This window comes from Uloborus diversus, chromosome 4, assembly GCF_026930045.1.
Source record: "Uloborus diversus isolate 005 chromosome 4, Udiv.v.3.1, whole genome shotgun sequence".
NCBI lineage: Eukaryota > Metazoa > Arthropoda > Arachnida > Araneae > Uloboridae > Uloborus > Uloborus diversus.
In genome coordinates, this window is record NC_072734.1 from 54,120,154 (window position 1) to 54,143,286 (window position 23,133).

Genomic DNA, 23,133 nt, shown 5'->3' on the forward strand with positions numbered 1-23,133 from the left:
CCCTATTACTGCCAGCTAGTCTTACCAGTGCATTGTGGCACTCCCAAACTGTTTTGGTAGTAAAACAGTTATGATTGAGAGCTTTCAACACAGCTTGGCTATCAGAGAATATTCTGATAACCTTCCCGCTTAGGCCTCGATCTAGACAGTTGTTTACTCAAGCCAATATGGCTAAAGTTTCTGCCTGGCATGGGCGGATTTATGGAGGGGCAGAGAGGGGCAACGCCCCCCCAGTTTTGGGAGGTCTTTATGTAGTAACAACACATCTTCCGAAAATATTTTAAAAACCATTATTTTTTCTCTTTTTTGAATTGTTCAGAAGGGCATAAGTGGATTTATAGGGGGGGGGGGCATAGAAGGCAATCCCCCCCCCCAGTTTTGGGAGAACTTCATATAGTAACAACACATCTTCCAAAATCTTAAAACAAAAAAAAAATTTTTTTTGAATAGTTTAATGAAAATGAAGAGATTAGCGAATGTCCTTTTCTGATGGGAGAAAAGAAAAAAAAAAGAACATGAAATACAAATAGTACAGCTGTCACTGGGGTGCTGAAAATATGTTTAATTCACTATTTGACTGAAAACCATTTGGATAAGTATATAAATGGAAATATAGGCTAAACGAGTTATGCATTCAGTTGCAACACTTAAATAATTGACGATTATTTTCACAAATTAGAATCTAAAACAAATAGAACCCCCCTCCCCCATTTGCGCTAACAGATCTACTCGTTATAATTTGTTTTTTTTTTCTTTTTTCTTTCTTTTCGGAATGTTTATTTTCAATTTGCATAATTTCAAAAACTAGATATTTTGTGTTGTTACAGACGAAAGATTTCGAAGAACCTTCTGGATTCACACGTTCAGATTGGTAAAATTGTAAAAATCTTTTAACTGTAAAAACTGACGAATTTTCGTAAAAATTACAAAAATCTGCAGGTAAGAGTGAATTACATACAGGGCCGGATTTGCCTCTAAAATAAACAAGCTATAGCTTAGGGCCACTACTTTGAAGTGAGCCCTTAACTCGCAAAAAAATGCATGATTCGCTCCTTAGAAAATGAAAGTGCTTGGAAAAACTAATTTCATTTTCAAGAGCTTGAAAGCCTTGAATATTTGGAAACGTGTGATTACAAACCTTAAATTTAAAAAATTTTTAACAAATGGTAAGGGGAGGAATGCCAAAATATGTTAAATTCAGCTCTTTGCTACATCCTGCATCAAAAGAGTAAAAATCATGGTTCTTTCATTTGTAACATATTACTTGAAATAAATTTTTCTGACTCACATGTTTCATATCTTGCTATTTATTAATCCCAAATGCAGTATTTTGGAAATTCTTTTGTATTGATTGCTTTTATCTTGTTTCTACTGCATATTGTTAATCTGTTTAGCTCAGAAAAAAAAGATACACTACCTCCATTCCTTTTCGTTTTCGGCACTGCTTATAGTTAAAAAAAAGGTTATTGTAATGAGAATTCTATTGTTTATTTTTTCTTTTAAACTTAAAATAGCTGTTTTTTTTTACAAAGTTTGAACAATACTGTACAACTGTATAATCTAGTACTCAATTTCAGAGACTGGAAAGTGCAAATAAGGTGCCTTAAATTATTAAATGTTCTAAAATCCTTGAAAAGAATTGGCGCAGTATAACATACTAGGGCTCTTGTGCCAAAAAGCCAATCTAACCAACCAAACCTTGAAAATAATTAGACAAGTTTTTGAAACTCCTAAGCAAAGCGTGCTTCAATTTTATTTCTTATCAATTATGAATTGTTCAAATAAGTAGTATGTTACTCTCATGTTACTTATTTTCTAAATCTGTACACCATTTCTTTTAAAGTGCATCACAAAGCACATTTAAATCATAAAAATTAAAAAGAAAATTATTTGTCTATTTTTCCTCGAGATTTTTGTCTATCTAATAAACCCTTATAAGGCTTCAAAATAGAAAATTATATACCCATTTTATAAAATTTCCTCCGGGGGAGAGACCCCCGGACCCCCTAAAATTGGAGATATTCTATATCCTACTTAAAAGGGAGCCCTGGGTCACATCTCTTGATACCAGTCACCCCTCTTAAGGTCAATTCAAAAAAAGACAGCATGAAAACACACATTAATGAAAACAACACACACAAAAAAAGTACAGCATGGCCTTATGCATCACAGGAAAAACAGACCAAAACATGGGGGGGGGGGGGGGCAATTAAAAATGTTGCTCAAAAAAGATCCTGCCCCCCCCAGGAACTCAGTTTTAAATCCGCCTATGCTGCTTGGTAGACAGTAGCTAGCTTCCCTAAAGAGAAGCACAGATTAGTGTTATTGCTGCTGCAGTATGCACCAGAACCAGTTCCAGAGGCAGTCTTGGAACCATCTGTAAACCAGATTTCGTGTGCATTGCCAATGATATCCTGTACATCCTTCCATTGCTCTCTGGACGGAAACACAATGTTATAATAGGCATTAAAGCTGAATTGTCTTAACATCCAGTCAGAAGGCATCATAAAGTAAGGATACTTACTAGTCTTTGCACACAGTTTATCGTACAGAGACAGGTAACGAGGGGACTTCCAGAGATCCATGAGCTTGAGGCGGTATGCACACAGAATCGCCTCCATTTCCACTTGCTTATGCTACGGAAGAAGGCTAAGAAGGAACTCAAGGCTATGGGAAGGAGTAGTTCTCATGGCACTAGTGATAGTAATAGTAGCCATTCTTCGTACTTTGGCGAGGCAACCCTCAGCCGTAATGGTACTGGTTTTACCCCACCAGGCAATTTCCCCATACATAACCGTAGGTACAATTACTCTAGTATAAACCCAGTAAGCGATTTTTGGAGAAAAGCCCCGCATTTAAGGTTTTAAAACGATATAGTTAAACAATATATGTCACAAACATCCTATTAGAAAGAAATTGCCAAGGAAAAAAAATAGAGGCATGTGAAGTAGAATCCCAAGAAAATGAGTACAAGAGGTAGCAAGGCATCCCGTTATTAAGAAAGACTTACTTCTTAGACAAATATAATATATTCTTCCTACTAGCCAATTAGAATTTTGTCAGTTAAGTTCACTTTAGAACATTTTCGTTGTCCAACAATATATTCAATGTATTTCGAGAGTCAAAGGTCCTGCCAACCTGTCAAGCAGCATGTACAGAACTGGGACTTATAGATGACTACAAACCTTGGAAACTAACCTTATCTTAAAACTTTCTGACTCTGCTTTTAAACACAGATTATTTGTAGAGAAACCTAAGCTCTATGCTCCTTCCCACTTATTATTCCAATAGAAAGCACTGCAAACGCTTATTGAATTACGTAAGTAGATTATGGTAAAAATTTAGTGGCAACACTTAGAGGGATTTAGAGATGAATAAAGTTTAATCTCGAGCGCAAGCTCCATGTAAGCGAATAATTCGTTATGTTTAGAATAAATGTTTATGGTATAATCACCAGTGTAAATATGTACATAGATAGTCTTCAATAAAAATGTTAAGTTTTATAGAGCCACAATAATTTGAATCTACCACTGAACCACCGAATTGACAAGGAATTCACTTTTTACGAACAACAGTATTGTTTCTAACTATTTTAATTTTTATGTCAAATTTAGATTCTTTTGTTTTAGAACAAACATTTGATGTTTCTAAGACAACATATTGCGAGAAGAGCGCCAGCAGAAATATTATAATTGTCGTTTAATGTCAAACGATATAACCCAAAACCTAATTTAAATAAAAAGCAAAATTTGTCAATGATGGGGAAACTCAGTAGGAGACTTTTGTTTGCCACCGCCCGCAGGGAATCAACAAAAACAATTAAAAAAAAAAAAAAATTGGTACATGAAAATCTGAAGCGCAAATTAATGTTTATCGGCATTTCCGGCAGAAATGCTAAATTTTAACAAATTCAACGTTGGCGAAAAACTGACCATTTTACATTTAATTACTTTGAAAATCTCCTTCAATAAGATCTGTAAGTTGCACAAGAAAAAACGGGCAATTGGGAGAATTTCTTCAAGAGGGTGTCTCATAATGCAGGATGACTGTTCGATCAGCCACTTTTTGGCTATAAAACTTGTAGATAGAACTCTAAAACATCACTAAGGTTCAGACAAAATTATGAGAGATGTCACTTTTGAATCTGACAGTGTCTTTCACCAAACTCTTCCTGTGGTACCCAAAAGAAACACGTGCAGATATACTTCAAGTCTGATTAGGGTTGTCCCCTTTACAATCTCTGTATCTCAAGAACAACAATAAGAGCTCGTTTAGGAGATTTTGGTGAGCATTACGAGAGTCTTTTATGACAAGTAAGTAATGAAATAATACCTGGAAAAGGGTATTTTATCAAAATAGATGATTTGGGAAATTCTCTCTGAATAATTTGATCCTTAATGTTTATTCTGAAACCAAGACTTCAAAAACTTACATTGGATATGCAAAAAGGCTATGATTTTTGCCACCAACTCTAAATCATTTAACACTAGAAAGACGGAGGGACCTGTAAGGCCCCTCGCTTAGTTTGTTGTTTAATAACTCGGATAATATCTAACGGAACTTAATGGAATTTTCTGACTTTTCATTATATGACACTATTTGAATGCTTGTTTAATCATTTAATCATTCGCCTCATAGTACTGTTAATATTGATCCTTATACCTAGAAAGACGGGAGGGGCCACAGTGGCCCCTAAGCATTTTGACAATTAAAAAATTTATTTTTTTCCTTTCTCCTAATTGTTGTAGCATAAAAAAAAATGCCATTCACTCTAGTTTAACCTGTAACTTCCTCTTTATGCAGCCGATTGGATATCCAAATGCTATAAACAGTACCGACTGCTTACCATCCTAATGGTGGCCATTGCTCTTTGAAAGGAAAACTAATTCAACCTTTTGCCCAGTATAGAGAGAAAAACTAAAAATAATTACGTACTAAGTTTTTATTTAGTCATGAAAGAAGGTGTATCAGGCATGTGGACTCCCTCAGGAAGAATTTTTAAAAGAATTCACTAAAAAAGGGGTAGGGGCCACACTGGCCCCTTCAGTCTTTCTAGGTATACATAAAATGTCAGTCGTTCTAGTGTTAAAAGAATTCCTTGATTATTTTAACTTCCCGGAATTTTTTTTCATGCTTTTAAAATGAAAGGCAATATCCCAGTAATTTTATCGCGCAGTTTTAATTTGTTTAAGCTATGCAATTCAGTTCAACCCCAATTAAATTCACTGTGGAATAATATGATTTAGACTTAGTATTGTTCTTAAATACCCTGCAGCAGATCAATTGGCTCACATGCCTTGCACACTTATAATTCATGCATATTTTCTTTTCAAAGTTATGTGATTACCACTCCCAATGAAAAGTTCTGATGAACATTAGATATGGGAAGGTTATATTGCTCAGTGAGAATTATGTGTTGATTTCTTTTGATCAGGAAATGAGGTAAATAAATTTGTTTCAAACCTTATAAAAAACGGGAAAAAAGTTGCTTACTATTAAATTTTAAATTAAAAGTACCTGCATAATATTTTTTAAAGATGCATCACTTTTTTTACCCGAACAAGGTCGGGATAGGCCGCTAGTATCTGATAAACTTTTGATTGCAATTGTTGACAATGACTTGGATTTTTTTTTCAGACCACTACACTGGATGAATAGTGATGTTCAAAAAGCAGCCCTGGTATCTCACACCTTAGCAGCTTATATTAGCACAATGAATAAAAGCATTGTCCACCGTATTGCCATGCAATTAGTATCAGATACAAGCTTGTGGATAAGCAAAATATTTAGGTAATTCAAAATGCTTGTTTCATTAACGATGTCTGCTTATTGTTTGAAAGATTAATTTTGTTTTTAATGCTTTATTGATTGTTTCACATTCCCTAGTTACCAGTAGTGACCTTCACTGTCTTTATCATATTATTATTATTTGGTTTTCTTTTTTATTGTGTACTGGTTTGATCCACAAGACTAGGTGTGCACATCAAATGTATTTATTTGCACGAAGAACTCTTCAGTAAGCCCCCGCTGACGCACCATTTTCAGCTCACAACACAAACTTTGAACCCAATGGCCAGTAAACAAAGGGGAATCCAGTTTCTGGTTTTGATGGAGGTCATTATCAAAAAGGAGGAGTCAATGTGTAATTTTCGCATACAAACCAAGGGTTTGGAGCAAAATTTTTATAATGAAGTTTCCCAACACATGCAGCTCTCCCTCCTCTGAATACACACTTGACAGTTGAAGACTTATTTCAAATACAGTTTCCACTTAATTCAACTCTTCATAATTCAATTTTATATAAAGATATTTAACCATTGTTCAATACAGTAAGTCTATCACTTATTGGAGTAACCTTCTGGGAAAAACCTCATAAATATTAAGATTTTTTTCTTGCAATAAAGAAAGCAGCAAAATTCTATAACATTTTTATCAAAATAACTGTATATTGAAATTAAAATTGTTTATTATTTATAAGTTTACTTAAAAAATGCATATGTATTAAACAGCCCCCCCCCCCTAAGAGCAAGGACACACCTGCCTGAGTATCTCAAAAGACCCCCCCCCCCCCCGCCAAAAAGAGAAAAACACCCTTCAATGCAACCCCCATAAAAATTTCAATGGCGCAGTCAGCGCCGTAATCCCCGCCTCCTTCTCCTAGGTGGGCAATCCTGTATTAAACAGATAATACTTTATCTGGTGAAGTAAAATTCAAATTATTTTGTGTTATTTTATTTTTGTCTGTATTTTTGTAATATAACTGAGGTGAGCTTTCTAATTTCAACATGTGACTTTTATTTACTTAAAGGATCCTTCTTTATTTTATCTCCTTAGAAAAATAAAAATTAAATATTAAATATGCCATGCAGTTGCAGAATGTTCAGAATTATGAATTGTTTGTTGCTAATCAAGGATAAAAAACTTGTTATATCGCCATCTACCTATTCTACATTTTAGTATAAAATAGGAACGTCTGCTGTAACAAACGTAATTTTTGTGCAATTTTCTGATATTAAAAAAAAAAAAAAAACAAGTATTCATTAAATTTTTCATATTTTATTTCAGGTTTTTCGATGCTTTAGCCTACTTTAGTAAGGATCATATGGAAGGTCTTATTCGTGTGATTCGAATGGTTTTGCACTCGAAGTATCAAAAATACTCTAGTACAGGATACGAAGCTCTATTTACCCGACCTCCGGTCATTTATTACTGTGATACGCATGCCCATGGAGCTGAGAAATCTATTTCATATCTTTGCTCTCAGGTACTTGAATAATTTGGACAATAATTTGGACATGTGATACTTGTGATTATTGTATAGCATTGAGTTTTCTTAAGTTTTATGCTTGAAATTATTGTTCATTATTTAGCTTGGTTTGCCACTTTCTTGTGTGACATCTGTTCCTTGTGTGTCAACTTCCATTGATGGGAGGTTTACAATGGTAAGACATATTATTGATTGTATTTATCATTTTCCTCTATTTCAGTAAGATGCTCATGTTTTTATCATTTTTAAACATTTCAGTATGATGTTCATTCACTTATTTCAAATCCATTGACCTGATATCCTCGATTGTGTAAAATGTGCAAAAGATTTTAGATGCAAACCTCGGTTTTAAGCTGAGTTCAAAAGTTCAAGACTAGGAAAGAAAGCTGTAGCAAAATGCTAAAATGTTGAAGTTTACTGAATACACTTTTATCTTTCTAAATGCCTCAATCTGTTTTATCTCCAAATGAAAACTTAATTCGAAATTCAGCCATGATGTATTTTAAGAAATAAACTCGCAGCAGCTTTTCTTTCCATTTTCACATAAAAAAGAAAAGGATCACTGAGGGAGAATACAAGTTTAAATTTTCAAACTTCTCCTAACAATGCATAAATTAGGTGGGCATAATGTCCATTAGACTAAGTATTGTTGAACTCAATAGTAATTCAAACATCTTAGGAATGATTTAGGATAATTTTAAGTTGAAACCGCCATGTTTATTGACAATAAAAAGTGAAAATATATTGAGGTGAAACCTGATTTGGAGTAGAATATAAAAACTATTTTAAAATTTTGTGACTGTAACTATGAATATTTTAAACAAAATATATGTATGATCAGGCTCAGGGCATCCATTTTCTTTGAAAACACTAACTCTGCAAATGACTCTTACATCTATTCATTTCATAAACATAGGCGGATTTAGGACTGAGTTCCTGGGGGGGGGGGGGGAGCAAGATTTTTTTTTTTTTTGAGCAACATTTTTATTGCCCCCCCCACTCCCATGTTTTTGTGTTTTCTGTGATGCATAAATACATGCTTTACTTTTTTCTGTGCCGTTTTTATTAATGTGTGTTTTCATGCTGTCCTTTTTGAATTGACCTTAAGTGAGTGAGCTGGTATCGAGAGTGACGCAGGGCTCCCTTTTAAGTGGGAAATAGAATATCTCCAATTTTAGGGGGCCGGGGATTTCTCCCCCGAAGGAAATTTTGTAAAATGGATATAAAATTCTGCATTTTGAAGCCTGATAAAGGTTAATTGGATAGACATAGAAATTAATTTACCCTTTGCTTTAGTTCTAATTTGTTAAAATAATCGTCAATTATTATAAGTGTTGCAGCTTTATGTATAGCTCGTTTAGCCTATATTTTCATTCATATACTTGCCCAAATGGTTTTCAGTCCAAAATAGTGAATTTCGACACATTTTCAGCACCCCAGTGACAGCTGTACTATTTGTATTTAATGTTCGTTTCCCACCCCATTGGAAAACAACATTCGCTTTTCTCTTCATTTTCATTGAACTATTCAAGAAAGAAAAAGTCATGATTTTTATTTGTTTTAAGATTTTGGAAGATGTGTTGTTACTACATAAAGTCGTCCCAAAACTGGGCAGGGGGAGGCACTGCCCTCTATGCCCCCCTATAAATCCACCCATGCCCTTCTGAACTATTGAAAAAAGAAAAAATAATAACTTTTTTTAATTTTTGGAAGATGTATTGTTACTACATAGTCTTCCCAAAACTGGGGGTGCATTGCCCTCCTCTCCCCCCCCCATAAATCCGCCTATGTTCATAAACTTTGTCACAAGTTTGTGAAAGGCTCTAGAACTCTTTTTTGACATTAGTAAATTTTGTTGGAATACTTTCGTATTCTGTGTGTTGGTTTATTAATGGACCTGCTTTAATTTTTGAAGGTAATGTTGTTTCACACTCATATTTCATTTCTTTAAATGTTTCATTGTTTTTGTTTAGAACACCATATTATTCTTGCCTGCAAATTATAATTGTTGTAAAAGTCAAGTATCAATTTTAATAAAAATGTTTGCTGTATCGAGTTCGTATTTGCATATTTTAGGATACTGCAGCTCTGGAAAAATACATCAAAGATGATATTGCCTCCACTAAAACTCCTTTGCTAGTTATTGCAAATGCTGGAATGCCACTTTTGGGCTATGTTGATGATCTGCAGAAGATACAAGAAATTTGTCTTACGAATAATGTTTGGCTCCACATTCATGGACACTGCCTTGCAGCTCTGACTTCGATGGTAGTTCCAAATTTGGTATGCGACTTTGACTGATTTTCAAGGGTTAATTTCTTCTAGAGGTTGGCAATGTCGTTCTTTTTCTTGATCCATTCTTCAGAGGATCCTTCATTCAACTCGTTTGTTTGAACGACTTCGTTTACTTTAAAAAATTACAGGTGATTTCTCTGCACGGTATATTCACTTACATTCGAAAGGTTTCATTAGATCAGTAATTTTCTTTGAGGGAAAAATAACTAAAATAATCAAAAAGTAGGAAAATATGCATATGAAAAATGAATAAAAAAAAATATTATGGTTTAAATGTATAAAGCAATTATAGTTCATTTTGTAAAACATTTCTTAGCTGCCGAATGGTGAGATATGTTTTCTTTTCTAAAAATCGCAAGTTCCATTTCAGCATGACAAAAAATTAAATTATTGAATTTTTCCAGCTACAGCACTGTATCTATAGAGAGTGGCGACAGATCAGGGAGATCAGTGAAAAGTCAGGAAACTTTATTAATCAAAGAAGTATCAATAACCAAATTTCAGGAAAAATTGATTAAATGAAGGTTTTTCTTTTTTGCTTTGAAAAATTTAATACTCTAAATCCGTACACATTTTCTGTCAATTATTCGTTTTTTTTATTTTGTTTATTTATTTTTTAAGTAAAACTAATTAGGTGTGATTATACACTGCTGCATATTTGTGCATCTTTTTTCCTCAAATTCAAAATATTGACTCATAACTTACTGACCACAGGAACTCCTAAGATTGCTGTGTCTGTAAATTTGTTTGTTTTACATAGCTTGAATTTTCTTTCCAGAGTGTTGATAAGGCGAACCATGGTAGATATACTATTTTACTGCAATCCATTTTCTAGGTTATCAAACTTCAGGAAAAATCACAGCACTTAATGACATTTTTCTTTTTGAATTTGTCAACTACATAAGTTAGGTTTCAAGAACAGTACGCAATTTTTTTCTATTCTAGTTAAACTTCAGGGTACCATGTCGAAACTCACCTCATACATATAGTGACACCATCAACACTTCGCAGCACCCCTCATCTCTTTCTACGGCAAGCCAGGATGCTGTGGAACCCAGTTTGAGAACCCCTGGCATATACTATAACATTAAAATTAAAAAAACCTATTGTATTCCCAAAATATGTAGGCCCTCGATATAACAATATATCCCTCTACAATAATATATTTCTTTGGTCCCAAAATATCGTTGTAGCGAGGTTTTACTGTATAAATTTAACCAGGCCTAGTTTCTTCACTACTATATACATTATGCATTGATGACAGTTTATTTAAGTAACCATATGAATGTTTGATTCCTAACTTAGGATGATTTTCTGAAAAAAATGTGAACGAAGCATGGTTACACTAGATTTTACTTTTTGTTTTTTGCACCAACTTCAAAAATTATGTTTAAAAGTATTATCGATGGTGATTAAAGAATAAAATTATTTTTCACTTTTTAGAGCAATTTTAAAGTTGGTTCTATTTTTTTTTTTTTTTTTTTTCAAATTTTTTTAATTAAGGTCTAAAAACATTTTTGTGTAAATTTAAGTAAACTATTTATACTATTGCAGGGAAAAAACATCAGTACTTCTTTTCCTAACTAGAAAATACTTCAATAATATAACTCATGCATAAATTCCGAGGTAATTTATCCCTTTTAAAAATATACTTAGAATCACAAATGTCTTTTACAATAACTAAAAAGGATTAGCAATTATTAATAATTAACATGATCTTTTATGAAGTTTATTTAATTAGCGATTTAATGACATAATTAATGTGACAATATCTTTAAGGGGTACGACCCCCCCCCCCCCCCCGAAACAGAATCCTGGCTTCGCCTCTGCAAACTTTTTACGAAAAACCAGGTGTTCCATGAAAAAGTGAGCATTAAAAAGGGTTCCATTAATCAAAGAAATTAAGAAATGCTGCTCTAAACTAGCCTTTCAGGATATTTATTGCAGAAAGGGCACAAGTCCAAATTAAAAATAATAATAATAATAATTTCAGTGATGAAAGGAAGTGTAATTTAAGGTGTGGTAATGATCCTACTTATGGCTAATTTTTGTAAAATTTTGTTCATTTATGAATGAAATATTCACTTTTTATTGATTCCTGAAAAGTTGCATTTGTTGGACTTATGCCCTTTCTAAAATAATCGATTCCACTTTACTTGGTATGAATGTTTACATAAGTTAATTGTAATTTTTATTTATAATGATTTACTTTCAATAATATCTAAATACTACGATTAGTTATCTTAATATATAAAAATCTTCTGTGCAGATGTTTGTCACCATAAGGTTTTTAAACGGCTGGACCGATTTTGATCAAATTTTTTTGTGTGTAATTAAGTTGTGGCAAGCATGGTTTCAAAGCGCGATGAATCGAATCAGAAACGTTTTTGTTAATTAATTAATTAATTTAAACATTGGATGGTTATATCTCCCAAATGGTTTATATTTATTTTAACCTATTGTTGAGCGAGAACTGAAATAAATATTTAACCTGTTGCCAAAGGACAATAAGAAAGCCAGCTCTGCTTTTTTAAATGAAATTTCCCACTGTGATGTGTCAATTGAGAATAGATAAAACGTAGAGAGAGAGAGAGAGTGTGAAGCCTTCATTTTTCTTGAAAGCAATAATTTTAGATCCCAAGATATATTTTAAAGTAAGGTACTGGAATGTGCACTCAAAATGTGTGTTCTGTCGTCGTAGTTGAACCATGTGACTGGAGCGGTGCTTTAGGTTTTCCCAATAAAATGATCAGAAAGTACTGTACCTAGCAACATTTGTTTCTCGGCTCAAATTCATCTGAGTTTTGGCACCAATGTTAAGAATACTTAAAGAATTATCAAACTAATCAGTACATTATTCTTCTGCGCCAAAATAAAGCCATGTCCCCAACTAGGGAACTATCAACATACCACACCAGAGGATAAGGGGCATTGCCCCAGGTGCCTCAAGCAACGAACTTATATTTCGGTGACAGTACATTATTAAAGGAAAAGATGATGGAATTTAAAGACGAAACAAATTTTATTTTCGTTCAGATAAATTACAACAAGGTAGTTCTGTACACAAATGATCAGTGCAGTAGAAGATCTTTATCTTTGGTGGAAAAAACATATTAGGCAATATATGAAGTTTTAAAAGTTTTCGTTCAAAATATCGGACCGCTAATCGGTCGCAGTTAGCTTTGCTCATTGATCGGCAGGATTACAATGACGTGGTGGCTTTGCGATTTTGGCTATAAATAATAGAGTTGCGTGATGATTTGTTTACATTTTAAAGCTACTGTTAATGTAATTTATTGTATTTTTTGTTTATTTGACGAAATATTTCAAATTGCAAAGAATGGTTTTTCGTTTTTAAAGAGTGTTTAGTCATTTTAGTTGAAGAATGTGTGTATTTTACATCAGGAAGAGGGGGAGGGGAAGGGTGATTTTCGCTTATTCAGAGAACTGTTTTTACCTTTATCATTTTTTAAACGATATCCTTTTAATTATTTTTTTATTTTTCATATGGGGGATGTTGGAGTGGGATTTCTCATTTGTTCCAGATAGGTAGTTAGTTTTTTACACTTAATATCTTTTTATCCTTTGAGTATGGCTGAATGAACAAACCATCAGGTATGGGAGAAAAAATAGTTAATAAACATGCTCAGTAGGCATTAGATAAATCAAGTTGTAATAAATAAATGCATTCTGACACCAAGCAGCTTAAAACATTTTCTTTTTACATATTTTTTTAAACAGAATGGTTCAAACACTTGTTAGTTTATTCAACTTTTCAATTTACAAAGTTTGAACAGAACAACGTCTGTCGGGTCCTCTAGTTATTATATATAAGTTAACAAACCTTTAAGAGAAATAACACATAATTATAAAATGTAGTCACAAAGTTAATGTAAAATATCATATACAATGTTGTTATTTTGTTGAATAAAGATAATAGTGTTATACAATTTATACAGAGATTTCATACAATTTCTGAGGGCCGGTCAAATTTTTCTGTCACTCAGTGTCAGTCTGATGTACTAGCAATTAAGAATCTGTAGTGGATTGCATAGTTCAACTTTCAAAATGATTATGTAGTTGGTATCTGTTAAAAGTAACCAGCTGCTAAAGCATATTTTGCAACCAAAATTTTCATCTTTACACCCAGAATTTCCTATGCTGGGCACCAAACTTGATGCCTAAAAGTATTTGTTGCATGTAACTTTTTTTCCCCTACTCTTTGCAATAACAACCCACAATTTACCAGGAAACACTTCTTCAATTTTGACGTTTTAAAAATGTATGTGTGCATTATTTCTGTTGTATGGATTTTTTAAAAATCCTCATACATGATTAATTTATTAAAAATGGCATCTAGGTTTTTCACTTTGGGATCACTTCAAAACCATGTACATTTTTCCTTGGTCATAAATCATTGTTTCAAAAATTACTCACTGTCAAAATGTTGTTAATTTTTTATGTTTAAAAGTACATAAAAACGTACATAAGCTTTGCAGTATTTTTCTCAGGCATATATTTCTTGAAATTTCATGTCACTGATGAACCATTGATTTCTACAAAATTCATGAAGGCATTTTTTGTGTCCAACACACTTTTCTTAAAATGATGTTATTGCTCCGTTACTTAGTTGCATTAACATTTTTGCTTTGAACATTTATACCTTATTGAAAACTAAAAATGAAAACCCAACACTATTGATAGCATTGTTTACAATGTGCTTTTCTTGTATATTTATAAAAAAGGTAGTTTTAAATGTTTTTCTAAGTAAATAAATAAAGCTGTTGTATAATTTTAATTGACTTTGCAGCCTTCTAATTTAGGTGACAGTATGACATTATGTTTGGGAAGCTGGATTGGTGTTCCATCTCTGCCTTATATTGTATCCTTTCAGGAATGATTCAAACTAATTTACTTTCATTTTATTTTTGGTGAGAAAAGTTTATTAGGTACAAACATTACTGTGTCAAAATGTTAATATAAATCCTCTTTTCCATAACTCAAGAAAAAAAAAGTATTTCTGGCAAAATGGAAGAGGAACAATCAATCATGTCTTAATTCCTTAAATAGGTTTGACGCAGCCACCAAATATCTGATCTAAGGGTGAAACTTTTTTGGGTGAACCTGGGATTCCTGTTTTTTACTTCCTTTTACCAAAAAGGAAGTATTGTATTCGGGGGGAAAAAAATTAACTCAAAAATCGGCCTTAATTTCCATTTTGCTTGCCCCCGAATGAATATTGAGTTTTTTTTCAACCCGACCATATGTGGATATTTGCCTAAAAATGCATAGACAACCGAAATATCCATTTTGACGATACCTGAGTTAATTACAACATGTATTCTCGTGACGTCTGTATGAATGTGCGTATGTGGGTATGTATCTCGCACAACTCAAGAACGGTATGTCCTAGAAAATTTAAATTTGGCATGTAGACTCCTAGTAGGGTCTATTTGTGCTTCTCCTATTTTGGTTGCATTCAGATGCTCCCTTTTACACTTTTTTGGGGGGAAATCGTTGTTAATTTTAATGCAAACTCAATTAGTGTTATAATTTGCAAACACTTGGCAATATATCACCAAGTTTTGTCGCCAACTTGGCGGAAAATTTGACTTTTTTTTTTTTAAATCTGGTTTTAATTTGGCCAGTATTGGTGATATTTAGAGAGTTAACCATTGAATCACATTAAAATTCCCAATATTGGAAAAACTAATCTGTATAAAACTTTTTTTTTTTTTTTTTGCTTTGGTTTGCAACAAACTTGGGGTGAAAATATTTGAAGTGTTTCTTTGCTTACTCCAAGCCCATGGCACTATTATCATTAAATTAGCGTAAAAGGAAGTCATGTGATGCACGCATCAGCTCATTTTTATTTTATTTATTGACAAATCCTTCAATTATGGTTTTTTTTTTACTTAATTTTAGTTACAGAAAAGAGTAATATTTAGCATAATTTCCTGGTGGAAGCCAAAAGTGGTTATTCTTGAAGATATAATTAAACACTTTTAACGAAGCAGCAAATGTGCGGTGTTAATAATAATTCTTCTCCTGTACTTGTACAGAATGCTTCTTTTTCAGGGAAATTTCTATGAGAACATTTTCTCATAAAGTTGCAGAATATGAATATCAATAGAAAACTCCTCTGATTTTGAAAGGGGGAGAGTAGCAAGCTTTTTTAGTTTCTTTTGATGATGCACACATTCTCTCTTTATTCTAAATTCATATAGCACTTTTTAATGTTTTAGGACCTTTCAAGGTTTGGGAGTCAGTTTTGTTCCTGAATTTAAAAAGGTTTCTCATAATAATATACACTCAAAACTTGATATCTCCATACCCTTGATGTCTTGTAAATTTCTCATCTGTATATATAAAATTGAATGTTTGTCTGTATGTCATCCATGAACTCAAAAACTACCTGGCAGATTTGACTGAAACTTTCACCATTTGTTATTTTTGGTACTGGGAATGTTTATAGACCAGTTCGAAGAAAATCCGATCAATAGTTCCTTTTTTATTCCAATTTAAGTCACAATCCATTGGATAAATACGAATAAAATTATCGGATGCAGAAATTAATTCGCTTGAAAGATCTCATTGATAAGAAGTTAGCTGTTGCCATTTTTCTTGAGTTTGAACAAATAAATTCTTTTTTTATTGTTTTATGGCTTTTCATGCAACGGGGGGATTTAAAACTTTTTCTATTTGATATTTTTAATGATTGATTGATCTTGCAAACTGCGTGAGTACAAAATTTGAGTATAGTGACAGCTTCACTTGATACCTGGACCGATTATTATGAAAATTGCTATATATATATATATATATATATGTATTTTTCCACGGAGAAGGTGCATAATATGCTCATTGAAGCCACCTCGCCACCAGGTGGCACTGCAGACAGTGGCGTAGCTAAGGGAGGGGGTGGTGGTTCGCCCCGGGCGGCACTTTTCTAGGGGCGACAAATTGGCCCTTTTGATGTAGAGAAATTAAATGTATTTTCCAAGTAAGGAAATTATGGTTTTAATCTATTATTGCAGGTAAGAAAATCTCTTCTTAAAGCACTCAAAAGGACAAAATCACTTTTCTGGGGCATAATGGACAGTTTAAGTCTTTAAGTATTCCTCTAGTTTTCAATTATTCCAAGAAAGTGACACCACAAACGATGAAAAGAGCGGCTCAAGTCATTTCAAACCAAACTTTCCCAGAAAATTATGCGTGTTTCAACATTCAAATTCATGATTGGAAGCTCGATAATAATAAGAAATTCTATACCTAACTTGAGCCGCTCTTTTCTTCGTTTTGCGGTGTCATTTTATTGGAATAATTGAAAACTAAATTAATACTTAAACATTCCATTCTGATCCAGAAAAGTTACTTTCTCTTTTTTAGTGCATTATGAAAAGTTTTTTTTTTAATCCGTTATTTAGACTGTAGAGGTTAACTTTCGAAAGACGAAAACAATGAACTTTTCCAATTTTTTTTTAAAGAAAAAGCTAATACAGAATTTTAGTTTAGAGTTTTTCTTGAAAGCCTGCTCGTGAAACAAAAATTTCCTTTTTTTTTACTTCAGGAAACTAGTGACAAGAGTAAGAAAAAGAGAGGGAGGTGTAAAATGTTACACGAAACAATTTATTGCTCATCACACTTCATGTGTTTCAGAGTTTGCTTTGATTTCCCACTCTTTACGAGAGTTCTCTTCTTTAAACGAAGTTTAAGGGATTTCCGTTTCCTCGCTTTTGAGAGTAGATAATCTATCCGACAATTTTATATCACATGTTAATCTGTTCCTTATGGAAGGTAAGCGAATTTCATTTTTCAACGTTTGGGTTGGACCCTCAACTTATCCAAACATAGTCTAAAATGCGTTTTAAAGTATTAAGTTTCAAATAATTCCGGTTGGGAACATCTCCCACCCCCAATCTGTAGTCGAACAGTGCGAAAATGTTTTTAAATAGGGGAACGCTTTAATATCTTATCCCTTTTCTTGATATCACCAAAGGTAGTTTAGAAATACGTTTTTAGACTTCAATGTTCAAAAATTTCTAGGCAGAGTGCCTAACCCTACTGTTTTCTCTAACGTAGCAAACACAACCAAAAAGTACATATTTAGGCATTTAATTCTGAAAACTTTCCAGGAGAAAACTCCCACCTTCTCTTCTAAAGTCTCAACATCTAGCTTAAAATTACGTTTTTAAAGCTTGGATACTTCAATATCAATTTGTGAAACAGGATTTGAACCCTGACTGTCCTTGATCTCCCTAAGTGATCAAATATAGCCTATAATACGTTTTTATGACTTCAATTTTGGACTTTTTCCAAGACAGATATCTTAGTCGCCCTCCCCTCTCACCTAACGTCTCCAAAGATTAAAACTGCGTTTTTAAAACTTTCAATTTTGAAAAATTTCCGATGAAAGAACACTTCACCCCTTTTCCTTATGTCCCAAAGATAGCCCAAAATTTTTTTCTTAGAAATTTGCGGTGAGTAGGAGAGCTCGCTAACCCTTCCTTCTGACTGATAGTGTAAAATAGTATTCAGCTTTTAAGAATGATTTTTAGAGGGAAACCTCTCTCTGTGCCCTTTTCCTCCTAACATTATAAAACAAAGCTCAAAGTTGGACGTCAATTACGGACATTTTTCAGGAGAGAACTGCTTGGCTTCGCAACTTTTTTAAGCCATTAGGAAACTTTTCAACGTCACCAAAGACAGCCTAGAATTCTGTTTTTGAGACTTCGGTGCCGAAAAATTTCCAAAGAAAGAACCCGAACCTTCCTCTTTCATCCAAACCACCAAAGATACCCTTAAAATTGATTTCAATTTAAAAAACATTTCAGTAAGAAACCTCAGCGCTTCTTTCCCCCACTAACACCTACAACTGCGTAAGTATACGCATGCAATTGCGTTGTCGAAGATAGCCTAAAATTGCATATTTCAGAGCTTAAAATTTTCGCATTGAGTATCCGACCATTCCCGATTTCCTTGACTTCTTCTACGTACCCTAAGCTGCATTTTAAAATGTCGTTAAAATTTCCTTTCGTTGCCCACCGATCCCCTAACATCAACAAAGAAACATTAAAAGAGACTAATTTTGAAAAAAATCGGGAGCAAACTCATGTGCTCTTCTAATAACTTTGACTTAAATTTAGCAATTTTCTCCAAGTGTGGGCCCTTTAAGAGAATAATAAGGTCTTATTTTTTCTTCAATTAAATTTCTAGTTGAAATTTAAACACGTTTGACAGTTTTGTGTATTGGCTATTTCACAACGAAAGGGCGGCAAATTGAGGATCCGCCCCGGGCGGCAAACACTGTAGCTACGCCACTAACTGCAGAGTAGCAACTTCTGCCCCGTTCAACCGATTGTCATGAAAATCAGTATAATGATGTATTTTTTTGTTGGCGTAGCAAACGCGCGTCGTGTACAGCTAGTTTTACATAAAAACTAATGCATTTTCTATCCTTATCTCAAAATTTATTTTCCAAAACCCTTCATATGTCAATATTTCCACACAGAAGCAAATTTTACTTGCCATTTTTCCTTGCAAATTAATTGTTGTAGAACTAGTTCCTGATACATCTGCTTGTAGTTTTTCATCCTTTTTCCTGGAAAGTATAGGAATTGGTTACTGGGATGAGATAATACAAGAGTGGAAGTATGAAATTGTATTGTAGTCTTGTTTATCTCTGTTTTTCCCCTGAAGTTAGATGCTTTGCACTTTTCTTCGAAACATGTGCCAAGTTTGAGAACAGGGGGTAAATTTTTTGCAGCTAACCAGTTTTCTAGCAAAAAACAGGAAAAAGTGTTCCTCATCATTCTGCATTTTTGACTCCTACAAAGTTTCTACTGAAAATCTAAAATTGAATGTTCTTTAAAATAAAATTAGAGTTTAGAAGTTTTCAAATGAATAAAGAATGTCAAAACTGCTGCTCATTTCAAAAATACTTATTAATCATTATTCAAAGTGGTCACTTCGAGGTGCACACCCAAATATGCTACAAACTAATTTTGTGCCAAATTTCATAAAAATCAGCCGAACGGTCTGGGCATTAGGCGCGTCACAGAGATCCAGACTTTCAGCTTTATTATTAGTAAAGAAGCTTGCTTAATATGATTTCCGCTGAAAATAAATCAGGAAAAACATCAAATTGTAACATTTCCCTATTGTTAGTATGGAAAGCAAAACCCGTCTCTTCAAATGTCTCGGAAACTCATTTCTGTAGATACTGCGCTTTACCTTCCTCTGGCAGTATAATATATATGTGTGATTATGAGAGTTACTAGTTTAATTTTTTTCAAAACCCGTAAATACTTTATGACTCAATATTTTAATTTTTTTTCTCTTACCAAAAGGTTCAAGATATCGAGGTTGTACTGTTAATATGCAAAATTTCACTCAGCAGTAGTGTTTTTTAATTAAAAACAGGGTGGGGACAGATCAGGGAGATCAGGAAAAAGTCAAGGAACTTTATTAATCAGGGAAAAGTCAGGGAAATATCAGGGAACTTTGAAAAAATAATGAAAAATCAGGGAAAATTGATTTTTTGAAGAAAAAAATGTTTTTTTTTGCTTTACAAAATTAAGTACTCTTAATTCCCTACGCATTTTTCGCCAGTTATCTGTTCAAAAAAGTAAAATTAATGAGGTACGATTATACACTGCCGCATATTTGTGCATCTTTTTTCCTCAACGTCAAAGTATTGAATCTTACTTATTAACCACAGGATGAACTTCTTAAGATTGCTTTTGTGTCTGTTAGGTTGTGTATTTTACCTAGCTTGAAATTTCCTTTTACGCTTTCAATGCTACGTAAAATAAACAACCATACATGCAAAGAGGAAGCCTTCATTAATGCCTTAGCTCCTTTGCCTTTATTCCATTGTCTCAAAGAAATTAGCGTACTGTAATCACGATTTCATGAAGAAATCTTTGGTTTTTGAATTAATACTATAAAAGCTTAAAAGTTATTACTTCTTTGCGTTTTAATTTAATTGCTAAAATTGAACTTTCAATTAAAAAACTTTATTTTTTGCCGTTATACTACTTGTTGTCACCGCAGATTATAAAGGTTTTCTCTTCTTCAGACTTTAGTGATTCTTTAATTTTATAACCAATTTGTATTCTTCTTTTACATATTTTGAAATTAACTAATTTTTTTTTTTTTTCCTTTTTTTCCCCTTGCATTTCAAAGTTATTTGTTACAAAAGCAATCTAAGATTTTTTTCGTTACATACTGAAATAATTTGAAATAGAGTTAACTTATGTACTTAAATAAATACAGTCGAACCTCCATATATCGAACTTCCACAAATCAAAATTTTCTATACATCGAAATCCCAGCTAATTTCTATGTTCATTACATAGAAAAATTGTTTCTATATATCGAAAAAATCTCTATATATCGAATTCTTTTTTCGAGACATGCGTAGATTTCTTTTCCTCTTTGGATTGTTTGTCTCATGAATAATAAAGGTTAGGAGAGAAAATTATGTTCACTAAAGGTTGCTACGAAACTCATAAAGAATCTTGGGTTGATGGGGTATGTAGATAGGTCGTTGTTTCGTTCTAGAATTCTTTAAATTCCCTCAAATTTATTTCAAATCTCTTAGTTGTAATCAGTAACATTGTAAAATCAGTTTCAAGTCATCCCTTTTGTCTGTTTATTATCGTTCCTAGTCATTTCAGCTGCAGTAAAGATCATTCAAGTTAAGTAGATTAATTTTTTTACTTTTCTCTCGATTTGTCAAAACGAAAATCCCTTAATGTTGCAGATCAAGTTGAATTGCTGAAGAATGAAGATGTATGAAGGCGCAAAAATGTAATTTCTGTTATTTTTTAATTATTAACTTTCGTTTAATCCAATGCTCATATAAATTAGAAATTACATTTCAGACACGAAAATTAGCTTTAATTTTAATGTTTTAGGAGAGTTTTAGGATAAAATAAGATCGTTTCTATACATCAAAATTTCTATATATCGAATTTTTTCTGGCAATTTGCTACTTCGATATATGGAGGTCCGACTGTATCTTTATTTTTTTATTGTTAAAATGCTGTATTCATTCATTAAAACCTATATTCTTGATTAGAGAAAAGCTCCCTATGAATGGCTGTCAAATAGTTTCATCTGTTTTGCATAAATATGTCAATCAGTTATATAAGAATAACTACATTACTTCAATTCTTTCACTATTACTTGTTATTCTTGCAACAATTATTATACTGTTTGAAAACTTAATTCAAAACAATTTCAATTACTTTTTAGTTCTATCATAAATACACATGTTCTTAAAAGTAATTTTAATAGTTTCTTAAAATTCTTATGCTAAGTGGTTTCTGGAAGTTAAGTATTTTTTTTTTAAATTTTCTATAATCTTTCCATGTATAAAAATTCAATATACTGTTTTGTAGGTTATTCCCCCCCCCCAAAAAAGGGTCTTGTCTTGTCTTGTTTTTTAACCATTTTATTAAAAAAGTAGCATCTTTCTAAAATATATCTTTAGTTCAACAACTTTACATAACTTCAAACATTTAAAATACTGCATTTTATACAAACATACAATGGATTTCAAGTAAAGCAAAGAAAGAAAACCATTATCATTGATAACGTAAGTAAGGGAATTTTGTGAACTTAATCAGGGAAAAGTCAGGGAACTTTTTTTCACAGTTCCTGTCGCCACCCTGAAAAAACTGTTGTTCAAAGCGCCTTTTTGTGGGAGAAACACTTTACGAACTGAGAAAACGGGAAAGATGGGAGACGTGCTTGAGTTAAAGCGAGTAAGTGTTCCAGATGAGAACTCTGAAAATTCATGTTATAGTTCTAGATTTGAACATACTTCAATGTTAAGTTATGTGTTACATGTGTTCATAGTTGTATTTGTATTTAGTATGAAATTAAATGTGAGTGTTGTCGAAGAGAGGGACTTGTCTTATTTGTGTAATTAAAGTTAGTAACAAGCCTTGGAAGATCTGTATTTTGATATATGTTCCATTATTTTATAAGGTACTGCTAGCATTCTTGTAATTGTGTAAATATTTCTTTTAACTGAAAGCAAGACATTATACAAAGCCAAAGAAATGGCTCATGTTCACGGAGCTGGTTTAGGTCAAGCATTTCATGGTCACTTAGATTTTTTACCAGTTTGGGTGACAATCCAAACTTTGGGACAAGATGATCTCACTGCTAGGATTCGCCTATGTTTTGAATTGGTAAGTTGCTACCTTTTGTTTTATAGTAATACTAGCTGCATTGCCCAGCTTTGCACGGTTTACCTCGAAAATTAATGTTATGTCAAGTGACGCATATTTAACAATCAGGCTTCAATTGGAAAAAAAAAAAAAATACTATGAAAAAGGATGAAATAATGATTCTCAAAAAAAAAAAAAAAAAACTGCAAATCAAAAGTTCTTGAAAAAATTAAACGCAACCCTCCATAAATACAGTTAAATTCCTTAAAAAAAAGGAAAGAAGAGAAATCGCTAAATAATAATCGAAAAGGAAAATTTTTAGCGCAAAACAAAAAATTTTTTTTGTTTAGTCACAGCTGAGAATAAAAATGTGGCAACCTTCTGAAC

General features: G+C 32.8%; 1 protein-coding gene across 1 annotated transcript in view; it reads left to right on the top strand.

The window, feature by feature from the left end:
- The window catches only part of LOC129220443 (pyridoxal-dependent decarboxylase domain-containing protein 1-like), an 89,331-nt gene that overhangs the window by 12,425 nt on the left and 53,773 nt on the right, over positions 1–23,133 (top strand). The window contains exons 5-10 of the mRNA XM_054854864.1: positions 5,638–5,790; positions 7,066–7,264; positions 7,371–7,442; positions 9,344–9,550; positions 14,373–14,444; positions 22,615–22,767. Of these exons, the coding sequence (XP_054710839.1) occupies positions 5,638–5,790; positions 7,066–7,264; positions 7,371–7,442; positions 9,344–9,550; positions 14,373–14,444; positions 22,615–22,767 (856 nt within the window). The remainder of the gene's footprint in view (positions 1–5,637; positions 5,791–7,065; positions 7,265–7,370; positions 7,443–9,343; positions 9,551–14,372; positions 14,445–22,614; positions 22,768–23,133) is intronic.